General features: G+C 43.3%; 1 protein-coding gene across 2 annotated transcripts in view; it reads right to left on the bottom strand.

Moving 5' to 3' along the window:
• Positions 1–284: 284 nt before the first annotated feature.
• The window catches only part of Tnfsf8 (TNF superfamily member 8), a 28038-nt gene continuing 9190 nt past the window's right edge, over positions 285–19132 (bottom strand). Inside the window, exons 2-4 of one of the 2 annotated variants that reach the window (XM_005075108.4) lie at positions 18219–18261; positions 6644–6715; positions 285–4064 (exon numbers count right to left, since the gene is read on the bottom strand). In XM_005075108.4, the coding sequence (XP_005075165.1) occupies positions 3670–4064; positions 6644–6715; positions 18219–18261 (510 nt within the window). In that variant the 3' untranslated portion in view covers positions 285–3669. The remainder of the gene's footprint in view (positions 4065–6643; positions 6716–18218; positions 18262–19132) is intronic. The other variant, XM_021230125.2, reaches the window with a different exon arrangement.

Here is a 19132-nt window from a genome sequence, read left to right as displayed (position 1 = left end):
GGTATTCACATACACATACACTCATGCATATTCACACATGCACTCATACACATTCATATACACACACTCACACACACAAAAGCGTATTGCAGTCATGTGTGAAGTAAGTAGTGAAAATTTGGAAGCGAAATACATGTTTTCCTTATGAGAATTGGCAAAGATATATTGTAAACATGAGATAGATATCTCATGTTTAAGTGATTGAGATAGATTTACATGTGTCAGTCAGGGTAAACCTCAAAACTTTACTGATACTTGAAAAAATACAAATCACAAAATGTTATATAAAGTACATTTTATTAAAAAATTTAAAGCACACAGAATTATACTATGTATCCTTAGAAGACAAATGTAAATTTATATAAATGAAAGGCAGGCACAGACTTCCAGACAGCAGTTATGATTCCATGGAAAGAGAGTGGGGGATGGGAGAGTAGGGCTCAACTCTATCTGCATTTTTATTTTAGAAGAAACAGAAGTAAATATGGCAAAATATTAATAATTATTAAATAAGCTGATGAAGCCTAGGAGAAATATTATTTATACTTCTCTTCTTAATTAAAAATAAATATAAGTATATATAAACTCTGCAATTCCCAAAGCAATAATCAGGCTTCCTCCCCTGAGCCAGACTAAGCAGATGACATGTAAAACATGACTGGAAAAATGTACACACAAACATATGTGTGTATATGAGCATACATGTACACTTGCATGTACACCAATATATGTGCATAGGTTCAAATTAAATGACAAGCTTTATTATCTCAATCAAAAATAACATTGGCTTGATCACAAACATCTTTGGTTCTGGGGGTCAATACTTAAACAGCTCTAGCCCTTTTCTATGACTCAGCCAGGAACCAAATATAGAGAAGATGGAGATGGCTGGGGTCTAGAGAGAAGGGCAGAGGATTCCCTGGATGCTGGGGGCCACTTCAGTGTGGGGCTGGGAAGACATGACCTGAAGGTTTTCACAAGGCTACAGGAGACCCAGTAAAGTGTGGTGAGAACGCAGGCAGGCAGGCGTCCTCCTCGAGGACTGGATAAGGGTAGGTGTCCCCCTTACCTTCTACACTGTGGGAACTCCACCAGGCTGACTGACCTCACTACAGGGGTGACCTGGCCGGCTTCTTTGTCTTTTTAATTGGAGAGTTCATCTGTTTCGGGATAATCAATGATATTTTGCTGAATGTGGTTAATCAAACTCTCAGCAAATTCTATCTCAGTATTTTGTCCATTCACCTTTTCTGGACGCTGAATGATTCTCCAAGCCATTTTTTATGTGGCTGGGGGTTCTGAAAAGGTATCAGGTCACGCAGCTTGCAGAGGACACTTGTGGGCACTAGAGAGGGGGTGGAAACAGTTTCTGACTGTAGAGAAACACACATGACTTCTCTCTCTCTCTCTCTCTCTCTCTCTCTCTCTCAACATCAGGGATACTTTTGTTTTTGCACACTAAAAGTGGAACATTTCATCAATTTATGCATGGTCATCTTTACGAATGATCTTCACTAAGTTCTGCAGGGTACTGGTGTGTGTGTGTGTGTGTGTGTGTGTGTGTGTGTGTGTGTGTGTGTGTGTGTGTGCTCTTGCATGCATACTGTGGGTGGAGTATAAGAGGAGCACATGAGTGCATAGTGTGGAAACTCACTAAATTTTTACTAAATAAGTATATATCTTAGGTAGCTTCATTATAAATGGCATGCTTGCTTACATATGTGTGGTGGTGATTAATCTTTGTCAAGTTGACAGGGTTAGGAGACACACCTCTGACTGTTTCTGTGAGAGTGTCTCTAGAGATTCAGCTAAGGATTGGAGTCCCATCTTGAATGTGGGCAGTGCTATCCTGTAGAATCCCAGACTGAATAATGGGGAAAAGGAGGGCATAAGATGGGCATCAGCATGCATGTCTCTCTGTTTCTTGACTGTGGACCCAGTGTGACCAGTGCCCTCATATCCCTTTTGCTGTGCCTCCTGGCTGAGGTGGGATGTATCCTTTCTTAAAGTGTTTGCCAAAATAAATATTTCTCTTTAATCATGTCTATCAGGGACTCTGTCACATCAGTGAAAAATGTAATTATTACAGATGTACCAGAAAGTCCCAAGGGGGATAGTTACCCTCAAAATTATCGTAATTTAGTTTTAAACTCCCTGGATTCCTATTTACATTCCAGTTGTCTATTATTTATTTTCATTTTGCTACATTTCACTCTTTTAAAAAATGAAATGCCCTCCTGTCTTTGGTGAATGACTTTCTGAGCACAGAGATTGCAATTAGGAACAGATCAAATAATAATGCAAAGATCATGTACCTCTCTCTACCCAGAGAATAGTCTATGAAAAATGAAAATGGAGTCTTTCTTGACTCAGCATCTGAGGATAGCATTTGCTTAGTTCCCATGTAGGTTACAGGTGCCTTTTCTACAATGCTCTAGTTGATTTACCCTAAGATTCACTTGCCCCACATTTTAGTACAATACAAATACTGCAGGTCCCCTTATTCTCCAGCCTTGTGTTCACAAAACCTGATTCTATTTGACCATGTCCCATAACTTGACCTGTACAATGCAACTCCTCTTCCAATACCTATAGAGAAGGCCAAAGAGGGGTTGATGTAGCCACTCTTCTTTGTCGTTTTTGTTTTCCTGTTTTCCACTCACACATCAAAAGAACCAAGTTTTCTTCTTAACTTTTTAAATCTTTTCTAGCCTTTCTCTGGAAAACGTTATTCTTCTCTTTGCCTTCAGAGAAAGTTGTCTTATTCCATTCTTCCATCCAACACTGGCAGGAGTTGCTTTCCTCACTGAAGCACCCCTCCTAGGGCTCACACATCAATTCAAATGATTTACCAAACTTGATCTCCCTCAATGGTGTAGAAATCTCAAGCTTGATGAGGCCAGGGGAACTGAATAGCCTCTCAGGTCAGGAGAGGTTCTTGATTCTTGTTGCCCAAAAGACCTCCCCCTTTTCAGGATCCTTGTTGTCTGTCAACAACTTTTTTCTGGGATTTAGAAACCACACGAAGAATGGACTGAGAGGTGTTTGTAGCAGGGAATTCTACGTGTACATCCCAGGAGATGGCAGCAGCTACTCCCTAGGTAAGGAGCAGCATCACCTTGGGCATTACAAGCTGGTGGAGTGTCATTCCCCAAGGCAGCATGGAAGTCCCTATGACCTGCTGAGATGAGAAGCAAACAGGCCTTCCTGGTGGTATTAGTTTCATCATGATACTGGGGCCTTCCTCTGCTTGGGACCTTCCAGAATTCAATCTAGAATCTCAGGTCACAAATGTCAACTTCTGAGATGAAGGAAACATTGGGGAGACACAAATCCCACCTCCGACTCTTTCAGATTCAGACCCTGATTTCCAGGGGAGGAAAAAATGTCTCCAGGTCAAACAGAGAATTAGTGGTTAGACTGGGGCAACCCAACCCCTTCTGGTGCCCATGTGTGTCTCTGTCCACATACTACATTAATTCCTTGCTATCCACCTGAAAGAGACTTCCCTTTTCTAAGCCCTGGGGCAGGATCGTTCCAAAGGACAGAGGGGGAGTACACTAATTCATACACTGAGTTTCAGTTGTCCTAACATTTTCCTTTTGCCCATATTTGGAAGTAATGTGTGGTAGACAGCATTTTTTCTACCTAAAGGCTGAGAGCGACTATTCAGTCTGAACTACTATATAAGAAGATGGACAGCACATTTTCAAGAGGAAAAGTGTTTGTATCCACATACTGGAAATTGTCCACCATGACGGATATGGTAGAGTTGACCTGTAAGTAATGCAGCAAGAACTGAGAGAGATTCTGGTAGATGTTCTTGGTTTGAATTCCAGACTTGCACACTGTTACAAGTGCCTGCTTCTTGACCTCGGTATTGATGAGGAGCCTCAACGACAGGTCCACAGAATGATTTGAACACTGAACGAAAAATTGCAGTTGACAAATGATGAAGTACCAGCCCGGGAAATGGACTACCAGGTTCCCATCCTGGTATCCGACTCCGTGGATGACGCCGTCTGGGTTCCATGACAGTTTGGTATTATTGAGATGTTTTGACACTGGAAATGTAGAAGCAGAATTATTGCTCACATGTTAGGTACAGGTTGGAAAACTGTTTTTCAAGGTTCCCATTCAGTGGCCCTGTTTTCCAGAATACTGCCCACTGTCCCAAACATTTAAACATCTTCTGAAGTACTCTTTCTAGGATATTCCTTCATAGCTCATTGATTCTACTTAGGAAGGCACAGGAAGAAAACCATCTGTCTTTCTTTTGTTTAATGCTCAGAGCTAGAGGGTTGGATTACATACAATAAGGCACTGGAAAATGAAAGAACTTGCAGGAGGGTTTTCTAATGCGAGACAGTGCCTATAGATGGTTTTCTGTTCTTATTATTTACTACACATCATATAATTATTACTATTTCATTTTCTCATTTTCTTCAGTGTTTATGTCTATATGTGTTTGTTTTGGATGAATGAATGTGTGCATGTGCAGTGTGTATTTATCCCAGAGGACAAACTTGGGTATCAGTTTACACACCATATACCTTGTTTCTAGGTTTTTTTCCTGAAGGTTTGGTTTTATTTATGTGTGTGTGTATACAAGTGTATCCAGTGTGTGTGTGTGTGTGTGTGTGTGTGTGTGTGTGTGTGTGTGTGTGTGTGTGTTCATGCACGTATGCTTATGGAGGCCAAAAGAGGGCATACCCTGGAGATGGAACTCAGAACAGGCAGTTTTGAGACACCTGATGTGAATGCTGGGTCTTCTGGAAGAGTAAATGTGCTCTTAACTGCCAAGCCATAACTCTAGCCCCTTAATTCATGTTTTTGAGATAGAGACTTTCACTGACCAGAATCATGCCAAGTAGACTAGGCTGGTCAGCCAGTGTGCTCCAGAGATCTTCCTCTCCCTGCCTTAGCGGCACTGTATTGCAAGCATGAGGAACCATGCTTGGCTTTTAACAGGTAGGTTCCAGTACTCCAGTTTAGATCCTCAAGCTTACAAGTCAATCGTTTTACCTCCCGGGCCATTTTCCTGGCTATTTTCTCTTTTAGACCATACCTACCTGGACTGTATTTTGCAACAAGGCCTATGCTATTTGTCATGAATGAGCATTTAGTGTTAACTTCTGGTTTGATAGGTATTGCAGATGGTGTCAGAGCTGTGACATTCAATACCATTCTCTTTCAGTATTGAGTTGTTCAGGAGACTCTTGGCTAACTTTTGCATTTAAGATGAAATCAAAATATATTATCTGCATGCATGAAAATGTCAACAACGAAGCCCATTATTGTAAACAATTGACATATGCTAATAAAAATTAAGATACACCCTTTAGTTTGGTCTGAAGTTTTGAATGTCTGCTTTCCTTAAAGGGCAGTCAAGCATCCTTGCAAGGGCCTCTCACACGCACAGTGAGACAGTGAGGCACCTGTAGGGCGAGCCCACAATACTGTCCATGTGGGACAGGTGAGGGTATAAAAGGAAAGGAAAAGCAAAAGCTCTCTCTCTTGGAAGCTAGCCACATTCCCAGAGCTCCTATCCCTCTGTTTATCTTGTAAGTGTACTTAATAAATATCTTAGACCTCCTTTACAAGTAGCATTATTCCCATCGTCAGCCACCCCTACAGGCACCTGCTATCCAGGACTGTTAGAAAGGCAGAGAATTAACAGAGTCTCTAAGATGAAATGTGTGTGTGAAAGCCAATTCTCTGAGTCCTAACAAAAGAAAATTAGCACTGACTGGTAAAGGTGCTTCCAGAACCCTGACACTGGCCTGCTGGCTTTAATTGATTCAATGCTGTCTCTACAAACCTTTTTTGCAATTCAATTGAAAGGCATGAACTAATCTAACTGCAAAATGGGACTTTTGGAAATAAGCAAAAGGGCTATTCAGAAAATCTTGGCTATCTCTTCCTTAGCTCATTCTTTCGTGCTCTGAGAGCCTCTTACTGTTTCATTTACAAGGGGCTCTTACCTAAAGCACACTGCCATATGCAAACTGGCCCTGAGCCAAGGAGCTCATTAAGCTGCCAATCTGGGGACCAGGCAATTTTGCAGTTCCTCTGTGACTAACTTGGCAGAGGTGGAGATGGAGGCCGTTTGTTTTTGCATTAGGCAAATTTCAGACTTGGTCCAGATGAGTGGGTTGGTGCCCACCAACGGGGGTGGTTGAAGGACAGAGAGGTGATGGAAGTGAGGGACGAAACTGTCCTCAAAGACCGGTCAGGAAACTGGAAGAAGTGAATGCAGGGACCCCCCACCTGCTGAGGGAGCTTTTGAACACCTGCCCATCTGTCTCTGGTCACAGTCATTCCCAACAGGGCCCTTAACACAGCTTCATCCAAGCTCACGGCTTATTTATTTATTTAATTGTGCCACTTCTAAACCCACAGCTAAACTTTTCCTTTTTCAGCTGATGGGCTGAAGAAAGAATTGCCTTGCAGCTTTGTAGAGAAGTACTCTCATCTTCTTCCTCTAAGACATTCAGATTTAATTTATGAAAAGTATGATGTCAGCTAAGAACACATGTGCAGATCACGCTCAGCCAGCGGACTCTAACTGGGTCTTCTGGATTGGATATTGGCCCAGGACATGGCCTTCACGGGTTAGATTTTTCTGGCTCTGGTTACTGACCTTGGAGGTAGGCCCATGACTTCTTGAATGGAGTCCTTTTCAAGGTACATAAGAGATCCTCTGAACAATTTCCTAAAAACAAGACCAGGTATGAGTTCTCTTGCGCTCCTCTGGGGAATGCAGAAAACCAGATCTTTCTCTGTGACCCTCTGTTTCTGTTTCTGTTTCTGTCTGTGGGGTCAAATTTAAACACCACCACCACCACCACCATCACCACCCCTAAACTATTGTTTTCACTTTACTGGTAAAGGGCTTAGGATGTTCACATTTCTGAAGTTTATTTTTAACTGGTACTGTTATAGAAGACTGTAGAAGTTGAACAAATATGATCTGAGTTCCCCCAGTGTACTGGGCACCATTCTGGATAGTCATCATGAAAAGTGTTATTAAGTACCTCTATTAGGTCAAGGGATACTGGAAATCTCATGTCCTTCAGCCCAAACACTGGTCTCCCCAACAGCAACATTGATGGAGTTATTGCTACCCAGCATGTGGCATGAATACTAGACTATGTGCTTCCTGCTTTACCTGTATTAGCTAATCTAGTTCTCAGTCTAATTCAGGATCAGCTTTTATGAAAACACCCAAGGACATACTCAAGTCTAAGTAACCATGTGGAAATGTGAAGATTCCCTACATCTGTCTCATTCCAGAGGATGGAATTCCTTCTTTAGGCCACCCTGCAACAAAGCATTAATGGCATCTTAACAGGAAGCTTCCCATCTGGATCTCCTTTAGTAGAGACAAACACAGCATTTGTGCCATTATAGCACTCGAGAAACAAAAATATTTTTAGTATTTTCACGAAGGATGGCCGCTCTTTTGTAGCATATGAGCCATTTTGTATGCTAATGACCAAATTGTACATTATCTGTAATGACTCATGAATTCAATTTATTTGGAGGAAATCTCTTCTCTTCCTTGGGCTTTGGCTCCCCTGTCTGTAAACTGGAAGCCCTTCAATGTGATGTTGATGCCTTTTTGATGATGTCACCAGATATGACCACTCAAGCCATCTAGTAGAGACTAACAGGTGTAAGCTGTGTGTGAGGGCTTGTGTCCTGCCGTGCTTACTTACTATCTCTCTGAATATTGTGAGAACCATACTATCCCATTGCTTTCTTTTCCCAGATTTGAGAAGGTCCTTGGATCCTGAGAGTGATTCAAAGTTGAGTGAAGAGTTCCCTCTGCTGTCTGAGTAAGTTCACTACTAGAGGAACCCTAGCAGAAGTGAGGGCAATAGTCATCCCTAGCTGCTCTTGACCTGAAAAGAGCTTCTGGGCCATCAAGGGCTGAAGGCCAGCTCCCGGTCTCTAGATATTATCCCATGCTCATTGCCTAAGCAGTGCTCCTGAGAGGCCTTCTGCTGCCCTGCATATACTCATGGAGTGTTTACAATCAGAACCCTGATCCTAAAGTGTGATATTTTAATGGACTGTGACTACATTAGATGCCCTGTTGTTCAGTGTCATCTTTGAGGTTATAGAACATCAACCAGAAAAAAAAAAACAGAGAGATGTAAATTTGGCTCTCTTTGCTGGCAATCATTCTCTGATTTCAGTTACCTACAGCTCCTATAGGTGGTATTCATGACTTCATGGGTTCTAACCCCACCTGATCTCTCTAGTCTCAGCTCATTCCACCTCTCATCCCCTTTTACTCTATGTCTTTATAGTAATCAATGTCACCATCACTACATAACAGATGCTACAGCCATGATTTCATTTCGCTTTCACAACCGCCCTGTGAGAGACAGTTTACAGTTATTTATATCATGTCTGTAGGAAACCCTAGACTTTAAAAGGTTAACTGGTTTGGTCTCAGACACACAGCTAGTTGCTGGTGAGGTGGAGATTAAAATTCAGCCAGTGAGACTCTAATGCCCAAACAGATTTTTTCCCACCTACTAGAGTTTTGAAGCTTGCAGTTCCTCTAAACAACCACACGATCTGCTTCTACCTGAACACCTCCCAGGAACCCCAGGAAACCCTTCCTCCATCAAGCCAGTTGTCCTTTGAAACACACCCTGGCAGAGACTGCTGTTTAGTCTTTTCTACTGATCAGCCATGAAGATGCTTCATAAGCATTTGCTGAATGGAGTCATCTGGTCCATGTCTCTTATTTCCTTCATTAGGGGCTTACTCAGTACCTACAGCACCAGTATAGTGAGTAGGGATGCTTACTCCCCCACTCCCTGACCCCAGAAGAAAATTGGCCTCATTTTCACAGATTCTGCCAAAGTTAGTTGGGAAAGTAGGACTCATGCCCTTGACTAGAGCCAGGATATCACATAAAATACAGACTCTATCTCTCTTGTCCAAAGGCCCCTTTGCATCAGGTGACTTGTGGTAACATCTGCAAGAGCTGAGCATCTACAAACAGATGGTGGCAGAGTACAAGCCTAGGCTTGCCTTTCACACATGAGGGCTTTTTTTCTGCTGTTTTTCCCCTTTGGTCTTCATGTGTATAGTGGGGTAACCTCAGTTGTAATTCTGAGAAACCCAACGATGGAAAAAAGCAATCTTATTTTGAAGCATTTGCATTTCCTGAAGTCAAATGGAAGACATATTTTAGTTTTTCTTAAAGAATCTATTGGATGGTTTCATGCTAAAGCAGAAATGTGGACTTCTCCTTCTAAGAATGGCGCTGCTGGAGCTGGTTCAATGAGGGGGCTGTTTATTGAAAGAGTAGCACTGTTGAGTTTGAAGAAAACCCCAGAGGCAACATCTGTGTTCTTTCACATCTGGATATGTTGTCAGAGAAGAAGAATAACAGATGCTTGGTGGGGCCCAAACATCAAGAATCTCGGTGGTTTCTGAAGTATTAAAAAGTTCTCAGCCAAAGGCTAACACCATGACCTCCGTTCTCCCACATGGTGAATGGTGATGGCAAGACCTACACCAAAGACACCCAAGTTATAACCCAAGTCACAGGGATGGAAGCTTGAATATTTGGCCAGTCAGTGCTGATCAAGGAGTGGGTATGCTGCTGTGAAAGTCACAGGGTTCTTGTTATGACCTAGACAATATAGTGTGGGGTACAAACCATGTAGCTCATCATGAGACCATCAGCTTGTAAATCTATAAGACTTTGTATTGTGACTATGAAGACTTCTAGAGGGGACTCCATGCAGTAGCAACCTTGCAATGGCCCTAGAGCTTTGATTATTGGGAACCTAGACTGTGAGTTCTATCTCTGATCTCTGTTTTCCCAGTGAATATGAGTCTGGAGGACCTTAGTTTGAGAAATAGAATATGAACTATCTGGAGATGGAGGCTAAATTGATGTGTTGGGTGTTGGGATTCTAGGAGTTTCTCTTTTAGATTTTAGTGTTCCTATCTAAATGGAGAGCACTGTAGACTAAGACGAAGAAGTGTCTTTCTAGATGATTCTAGAATACTGACCTGATGTATATCTGCACTGCCAGTACTGATGCCTGTGTGTGGGGGGGGTGTTGGAAGCTGGGGCCAGGAAGTCAGTACTGGTTCCAACTTTTGCTTTTATGTGTCTGCTGCTCTACCCCAGGTTGGAGACTATGTCTGCACATGTTGAGATTTTTCTGAGACTTGGGGGCAGAAGAGACACTTTTCATCTCAGTAGCAATCTAAGTTATGAGCATCCTGCTTGTACAAGAGCCTCTGTACAAATTTGGCAAGCATACCACTTCCATGCTCCCAGTGTGACCCGCATTGCAAGTTTGTCCTAGGTCACAGAGAAAGCTGGTGACAGAAACAGGACAGGAGTCTAATGCTCCAGATTCTTTGGCAGGTCAGCCTATCTTCAGATCACTGTGGACTCCATAAACACCATTGATCATCACAGCTTTCAGACTCATGGACTTGGTGCTGTGTGTTTTGTTGACAAGCTTTGGCTTTTGGAAGAATGGTGGGCTATTCTTTTGCTTTAGAAAACTGGAGAAAAGGTATGTCAGTGGTATCCCAGTGTCTACTTTCTTAGAAATCAAGGGAGAGAAAGGGTTGGGGATCAAGATTGCTGAAGGTGATTGAAAGGACTATGCATTAGACAGTAAGGATTGTGGCAAACTTAAATCTAGATGCCCCTTCTCCTTCAGATTTTACAATGTTAGACCCAGAGGATCATGTGAATGGAGATTATGGATTTTATTAGTGGGAAGATTGAGCCCAAAGACCCAACAGCAGGTAAAAGAACAGCAGAGCTGGGTTCAGAAGCTTTTCTCACTCCTAGTGCCGCACTCTGTCACTAACTTTTAGTCTTCCCATGGAGCAGTGAATGTTAAACAAAGGAAGAAATGAGTCTGAAGTCGTTTCACACACTGCAATTGAAATCTCAAGACTCAGCTGGAGGGAGGGGCTCGGAAAGCAGCCCCAGAGCCTTCCTGATCCTTCAGAGTGTGGGAGAATTTCAGAAGATAACTTCAAGACTATGTTTGGAACTGGGTTCCAAAAGGTTGGGGCAACTGGGCTTTCTCATCAGGTTAACTCAGGCTCTGCAGAACCTCTCAAGTAAGTACAAGGCAGATGGTGCCTCTCAGAAAGCATGTGGTTTTAGTGAAGGGTTTGGATTCATCATCTCCTCTCCGGGAACTTCAGCTACACTACCAGCAAAGAGAGGACAGTAACAGTCAACACATATGTGTAGCTGATGTGACCCACGTCAAGATTACAGATGTCAAGTAACTGGCCCAACACTTGGCTATCAGAAACAATGAAGCCATGAGGCTCGCCCTTTTCTTGTTGTTTTGTCATGGCTCTGTGACACCACATGGCAGAGAGGACTGGTTAATGAGATGCTCATTAAAATGAAACCCATGGTGTTACCTGTCAGAGTCTGAACACAATTGTTTGAGGCTCTCTGATACTTTTAGGGAAGGATGAAGACTTCTTGGAAATATTTCAACCTTTGAAGAAATAGAGGGGCTTATATTTTAATTTCATCTCCTTTGGACATTGCCCAGGAAAGTCCCAACAGCGTCATCTAGAGGAGTCTGCACTCTCAGCAGCACTGGGGAAGAAAGTGAACCCATTACCTGGTGGGGTCTGGTTGGAGGGGGATAGGGATCAGGTTATTTCACAGGCCTTCAAAATCTAAACATTTGATGGGTGCCACCAGGCAAAGAACATTTAAGATGCAGACGTATAGTGCCATTTGTAAAAGGACAAATGGATGACTCTGGATTCACTCCAGACTGAAAGCATGCTTATTGTTGAACAAAGAGAAAACAATGCCTAAAAATAGGTTGAAATCAACTTGGAATTCACATAAACCTTGTGAAGGTTTTTGGGAGCTGGAGATCTTTGAGTCCTGATCTATTGTGGTGTATAAGATGAAAATATTTGGCTCTAGGAGTATTTCTTTGGAGTTAGTGTGTATTAAAGGCAGGGTGAGCTGGCAGTGTTGTGGGGTGGTAAGCTCTTCTAACATCCTAAATGACCTTTACAATGCCCCAGCTTATTTACAGTGCGGAAGTACAGAAGGTCCCTCAGAAAGCTAGGCTCTGGCTTAGACACAGATGTCTGAATCGTGCCCTGGCTACTAACTAGTTGAATGGTTTAGCATAGATATGTAGGCCTCTTTGAACTGTTCTTTCTTCTTCAATGTGAAAATAATGTCTACCTCCACAGCTGGCTAGAGGATTAAGTGAAGTAAGGCACACCACTGAGCCTGCTGTATACCACACAAACAATAACAAGCCATTGGGGCCCTTCTCTGCCATGTGACCAGGGCTATCTGGCTGGCAGAGATTCAAGACCACAGACGCTGTGTCTGGGGCTAGAACTGGGTATAAAAAGGAACTAGTTTGATGTCTAGGACTATCTGCCTTCCCCTCTCCCCCGTTAAACTGTCTGGACAGTAGGGAAGGGTGACATAGCCTCTGGAGTTAGAGATTGTATCTGCCAATTCTAGTATGTCTGCCTCGCCGTCTTTGTGTTCTCTCCTCTGCCCTGCACCGCCTCCCCCTCCTCATTATCTTTGGGTGTGAGGATTAGGAATGGTGGCTTTAGAGCCCTAGATAGCCTCTCCAGAACCCCATTGCCCTTCAGTCTGAAGGGCTCACTTCCTGGGTACTTTCAGCAGAGAGATTTCTGATTCCTGTTAGCTCTGCCTTGAGAAAGAGAAAGTGGGCTTAAGATTGGGGAAACAGAACCTTCATCCAGCGTCTGATGGAAGCAGAGGCAGACACCCAGAGCTGAGCACTGACTCCTGGAATCCAGAGACAGAGAGGGAGGAGAGATGAGCAAAGGGGGCAAGACTGGGCTGGTTTAACCCACAGAAACAGCTGACCTGAACAAGTGGCAGCTCTTGGACCCCAGACTGATGGCTTAGAGACCAGCATGGGACTGATCCAGACCCTCTGAATGTGGGTGTCAGTGAGGATACCTAGGCAATCTATTGGGCCTGGGTAGTAGATCAGTATTTATCCCTGGCATACAAATGGACTTTGGGTGCCCATCCCACATTGAGGGATGCTTTCTTAGCTTGGACTCTTGGGGGAGGGCCTAGGCCTTGCCCTGAATGAAATGACAGACTCTGGAGATCCCCATGGAGGGCCTCACCCTCCCTGAGGAACAGAGTGGGGATTGGGTGGGGGCCTGGGTTACCTGGTGGGGTTGCGGGGGACTAGGGGAGGAAGAGGGAGCTGAGATTGACATGTGAAGCAAGCTTTCTAATTTAAATAAATAAAAAAAGAGTGTGTTTTAGTGAGTGTGTTCAGAGTGAGTGGAGGAACAAATATGTTCCTTGTGGCCAGTGAAGTAATGGGCTGAAGAGCAATTTGCATTGCCACCTCCGGCCCTACCACGCTGAGGAAAGCATCCAATAATGCTGCAAAGGAGAAAGGAGAAAACAGAAACTAAAAGTAACAAACTGGAGACTTAGGCATTCTGGATACAGCTCAGTCCCTCAGAGAGAATGGGGCTCCACTTGCCCATCGTTATTCTCTGGGGAAAAGGGAGGCTGACACTCTTTGTGACACCTCTGTCATTAGTGCTGCTTCCATATGGTCACAGACTATTGGAGTCATTGGAGTACTGGGGAGGAACCAGTCTCCTTGGCTGTTCAGTTTTCTCACCCTCTAGTTCTTTATTATAGAGTCTACCACATTTAGTGTCTTTTGATGCCCATATTTTCCTTTTAGTTGTAGAGGCGGAGGAGGGCAGCTTGCCAAAATGTGTAAAAAAATGAAATGGTTAGAGATTCTAGGATAGCCATTCAATTCATGGATTTTTATATTGGAAGTTAAATCCATTTATCCCACGCTTCATCCATATGGTTCAGCCCTGCGACAAACTCTCAGAGGTAGGAAACTCAAGACTGTAGGAGGGAAACAGAGTTGCCTCAAGTTTCTAGACTGAATTGCAAGACTGCTAGTTCTTTGGCTGGATAGTGGGCAGAAGGGGGTCCCAAGAATCTGCATTTAATGTCTAAATTTCTTTAGGACTTCTAGGACCCTTGGGTCCCATGAGCCACATAGCATTTGCAAGGGAAAATATCTTTTTCTATGGACAGGGCATGGAATCAACCCAGGTCACATGACCTCCTTCAACCTGCTGTAAAGTGGAAGTGGCCCCCTGTGTTCCAGAACTTAGTGATAGAGTGTGCTAGCCCTTGAGAAGTTCCTGGTGGCTGGGATAGCTCCTGCCGTACAAGACAGAGCCTCGGAAGTCTCTACCGCCAGCAGGGAGGCATTGTGCGTCCATGCTAGCTTTTCTTCAAGTCTCAAATCTTTCTGCAGGCATTGCTACACAAAGAAGCAAGGTTCTGTTGGGACTCCTGGGAAATCCAGGTGAAGGGGGCTGCAATCTGAGATTTTTGGACAAATAAACCAAGAGTGCAAACAACATAAGAGATTCAAAATTCTGTAGAAGCAGATCATTAGAAAGAGAAGTGATGAGGAGACTCGGGAGTCTTGGTAATGCAGGAGGTAGTGCCATTTCATGGAACACGGGAGAGCAAGTTGGCCAGAGTTTCAGCCAAGCAGGAAAATGAAGGTGTGTTTTGGGTTCTATTTCATGTTCATGGTGGGCTCCCTGTAGAAGGCAAGCTGCCTCCGTCTGCTAAAGGAGAGACTAAAACCCAGCCAGAAGAGTATGGGAAAGGTTTGCCTCCCAGCACTTCTGCCTATCCATGAATCCAACTGAACTGTCAGAATGACCTACACGTCTCAAGCACAGTGGATTGGGTGCGGCTTAGCAGTGGCTGGGGCCTATTCTGGCCAGGAATGGCAAGTTTGTATTAGGACTCTTTACCAACACGGGTGTGGTTTTCTGTGGTTTCCTTGTAGCTAAGGATATCCTGTGCTGGGCTACTTCGGCATGTGTGCAGAGCCTGCATCCCAGGCTCTGGTCACTACTGGTTTCCTGGAGGTGGCAGATTTCCACCAACTGTAACGGCTGCAGGCTCCCCATCCTTATGGCTTCTATCTTTGTGACAAACCTGATGCCACCCCTAGTATTTTCTCCCAGGAATCCCTGGAAAGTAGGTCTGCCCTGCCTGGCATGTCTGTAACAGTTTCCTCTTTTTTCCCCACCTCCTTTTGAAGAAGACAATTTGCTTCTTGCTTAGACTTAAGATCAGCTTGTTGGTGAAAAAGGTTGTAGCTTCAGATTTTCTTCAGACAAGTATCAGGCTGTTTCTAGTCTTGGGAAGGGTAGAATAACTCTGATATATATATATATATATATATATATATATACATATATATATGTATATATATGTATGTATGTATATATAACTGGCATATGGCATATATTCATGTGTATCTGTGTTTAGAGGCCAGAGATCAACACTGGGAGTTTTCCTCAATTGCTGACTATGTTGTTTTTCAAGACAAAGCCTATCACTGAACCTGGAACTTTTCAGTTTGGCTAGACTGGCTGGCCAGTGAATCCCGGAGATCTTCGTATCTCTACCTTCTCAATGCTAGATTACAGATATACAAAGCTGCTCCTGGATTTTTCTGTCGGTGATGTAGGCTTCCACACTGTGTAATTGGCATTTTACCTACTTACAAGTCTGTGCATTGAACACTCTTCCTAGCCCCAATTTCAAATCCATTTAGAATATTTAGCAGTGATGTTTGGAGAGGAGAAAAGACTTTCCTAAAGAGACCTAGACAGCTGGTATGAGAACCCAGGTTTTGCCCTCATATGTCATTCTTTTTCCTTCACCCTGCTACAATGTCCAGAGTTTGTGGAGCTAAGGCAAGCTTAGCTATGCATTGAAGTGGGAGCAGGCAGTACACAGCGGGATGCTATCTTCTCAGAGCTGAAGCACACTGTGTAGGGCTAGCAGAGGGAGCCTTGATATCACACATTTCCACACTGAAGCCTCCCACATAACCCCTGGCTAGTCACTCTGACTGCTTGGATCTCAGCACCTTATCAACAAATAGGCATGTTACTGGTAATGTGCCCCACCCTTCCATGCCTGTATGGCTAGCTCTTGGGGCTGGTACCCAGACCAACCCAGGGGAGCTGGGAAAAGGGAAGGGTATTAGCGGCACCGATACACAGAATCTGCTTGTAGAAACACTAAACAGAAGCTATCATTTTGTTGTCAGTTTTTGTTCTGATGTTCTGAGTCACGAGCCAAGTATGAAGCAGACTCAGAAATTGTGAAATCCACAGTTCCCCAAATTTGAGATTTCATGAGCCAAAGAAAATTTTCCCCCAAATGAAAATCTGGGGAGCAACACAGAGAAGAGAAATTATATTTTGCTTCTTATGATCATTAAATCAAATTAAGTGGCAGAGTAAACAATCTAGCATCTATCTATATTAATTTCTTACTGTGAAGGGAGGGTCATTTTCACCAAAAGACAGGAAGGTGTGCATGCCAAAAAAGAGTGTTTTCACCTTCAGTGTAACTGACCAGCTGGCGAGAGGACAACATCCTTCTCTCTTTCCTATTCCATGTGGTCTGGTGCAAACCGTAATCCACTAGTCAGAGTGCATTTTTGTACTTGGCAACTTGTGATTGGAGTGTCCACAAACAGAAAAGAGCAGCTCATGAGCTGGGGTCCTTATGTCTAATCAAGGCTATCGGTCACGGACACTATGTCCGTGGGAGGTGGCTACTGCCGTTCTTCAAATGATATTTACAGAGAAATATCTAAGTGGAGGTGGAGAAATATCTTAAGTGGTGGTAGGACAACAGGGGCGGTAGGACAATGGGAGCATAGACCAGGAGGATCATGTTTAATCAATGCTGATTGCTCCTTGCAAAGCTGCATGGGAACATATGCAACAAGTTAGCAGGGTGTCTAACTATATTGCTGGTGCCACAAGAGTCTTCTAGTCTAGTCTATGGGCCAAATCCAACCACTGCTCATTCTGTAAATAAATACTTGTGGGATGCAATCACATATGTACATTATTGTGTTGTTTGGCTGTCTTAACCATGGCAAACTGCAGGACTGATTTCAGTCAAGATGAGAAGGCATGCAAAGCCTGGAAAATTTACAATCTAGATCTTTGTAGACAGAGTCTGCGGCCTCTATATTTTACCTTGTTCCTTGATTACATAACTGGTTATCGACAGAAGCATGGGAAATGAGACCACATACTAGGGGCTAAGCGACTGGGCCAATATTGAGATATTGTTCATCAAGCTAAAATTATTTATCTTTCTATAAAGGTCCAGAAGGCCGGTCCATCCAGGGCCTCTTACCTATACTTTCTACGTCTCCAGTAGGATGTCCTGACGGAAATATACTACTAGTGCAATGCTCTTGGTATAAGGAGCTGTATCACATCGTCTGGTCCCAAGAATGCCCAGCATCTCTATTCTGGTGTCCGTGAAGGTCTATCTAGGCTCTGGAAATTATGGGTGGGACTTAGGAGGGAACTGATGTTTAAAATGTAAAGACACTGAATCAGAGCCAAGGACCTTTTTATTTAGGCCATATGATATTGAGAAAGACACTTTCTAAGTCTAATTTTTCATTCTTTGAGACATGACAACGTTAGATGACCTTGAGTTTAATCTTCACTCTAAGTGAACTCTGTGTATGTCCCCTTAGGGACTAGTAGTGGCAACATGTTAATCAGTAGCTTCTGTGTCTGGTAATGTGAAGGCAATGACTCTGTTTACACGAGTCTTCAACTTCATTAGGAATTTTGGCTATTGCCAGTTATTTGATGGTTACTGTATGCTGGCAGCTATGCCAAGCAATTATGAACTTGCCCTGATTGGCTCCTCTAGAACCAGAGTGAGGTGAACACTGTAGTTCCTGTTTAAGGGACGTGTAACTGAGAGTTTCAGGTGGGAGGTGGAGTCATTTTAAGGTTTGTTCAATTTAGGATTTCCAGCTCTAAATTCAAGGTTGCCCTGGGTCCCTGCCAGGGTCTACAGGATGGCTGCACTGATGGTGAGTGTTGCTAGTGAGAGTGTTACAGGCAGGTGGGTAAGCACAGTGATAAGGGGCTACCCAGATGAGTCAGAAGCATCAGTTTGCTCCTATCAGTCCCCACCTCCATTCGCCCCACTCATAGGGAGGACAGTCACAGCATTTCTGGTTGATAGATAGGCAATGCACCGTGTGGTGTCATCTGCATGATTCACTGTAAGTTCATTCCTGAATCTGAGATCTTACCTCCTTTAAGGGGAACCTTGTCGGTTGTTCTGGGAGTGGAGTCCTGGAAGGAAAGAGAAGAGCAGGGTCACCATCACATTTCACAGACAAGAAACAGGACTAAATGCCTTGTCCATGGAGACATGACAAGTTCATGGAACTCAGGACCACAGGTGTAATTTCCACCTCTAGCTCAAGAGCTTTCTTTCCCTGCTACTGTTTTTTCCCTCTTAAGTCAGTGTAAGATCAAATGAAGTGAATAAATGATTTCACTTTTTTCTTTCCACATTTGGTTCATCTGTAAGTGTTGTAAACATACATGAAGATGACTTTCTACCTCTACTGTTGTTGGACATTGTGAATCAATTAGTGTTTATATTCCAAAGATTGTGATGATGTTGCAAATAAACTGGTTCTCTGACCGCATGGATTTATTCCAAGTTATGCCCAGATATAATTATCAACTGTTTATAAATATGTAGCACAAACAGAAGTGTATTTGTTTATGCATTCACATATTACATATGATGCTTTCTATGATAATCACAAATGTCTACATAGACTTGTATATAAGTGCATAAGAAGGAAACATCGTCTTCTGGAGACGTAACTATGCTGAGGGTCAAAGGGGATTAAAGAGTAAGGTAGCTGCATTGTACTGAGAAGGTGGCCCACAGATATGGAGGAGCACTGGTTTCCAACAGAGTCTTCAGAGCCTGGCTTTCCAGTGTTCCTCACATCTTCTCCTGTTATCCTATAAAGGCATGCAAGAAGCTTTCCACAATGAGATGGAATGTCACATTTGCCTTTTGACTAATAGGTCACAGTCACCTCTAGTGCTCTTAACTGAGATAATAATAATAATAATAAAGACTAGAAAGGTGTGAGTGTTTGCATGGAAAAGGCAGGTTTCCCAACGTCTACCAAATCTGGAA

This window comes from Mesocricetus auratus, unplaced genomic scaffold, assembly GCF_017639785.1.
Source record: "Mesocricetus auratus isolate SY011 unplaced genomic scaffold, BCM_Maur_2.0 Super-Scaffold_100014, whole genome shotgun sequence".
In the NCBI taxonomy this organism is placed as follows: Eukaryota; Metazoa; Chordata; class Mammalia; order Rodentia; family Cricetidae; genus Mesocricetus; species Mesocricetus auratus.
Note: the sequence above shows the minus strand (reverse complement) of the source record. Positions and strands in the feature narration are given on the sequence as shown.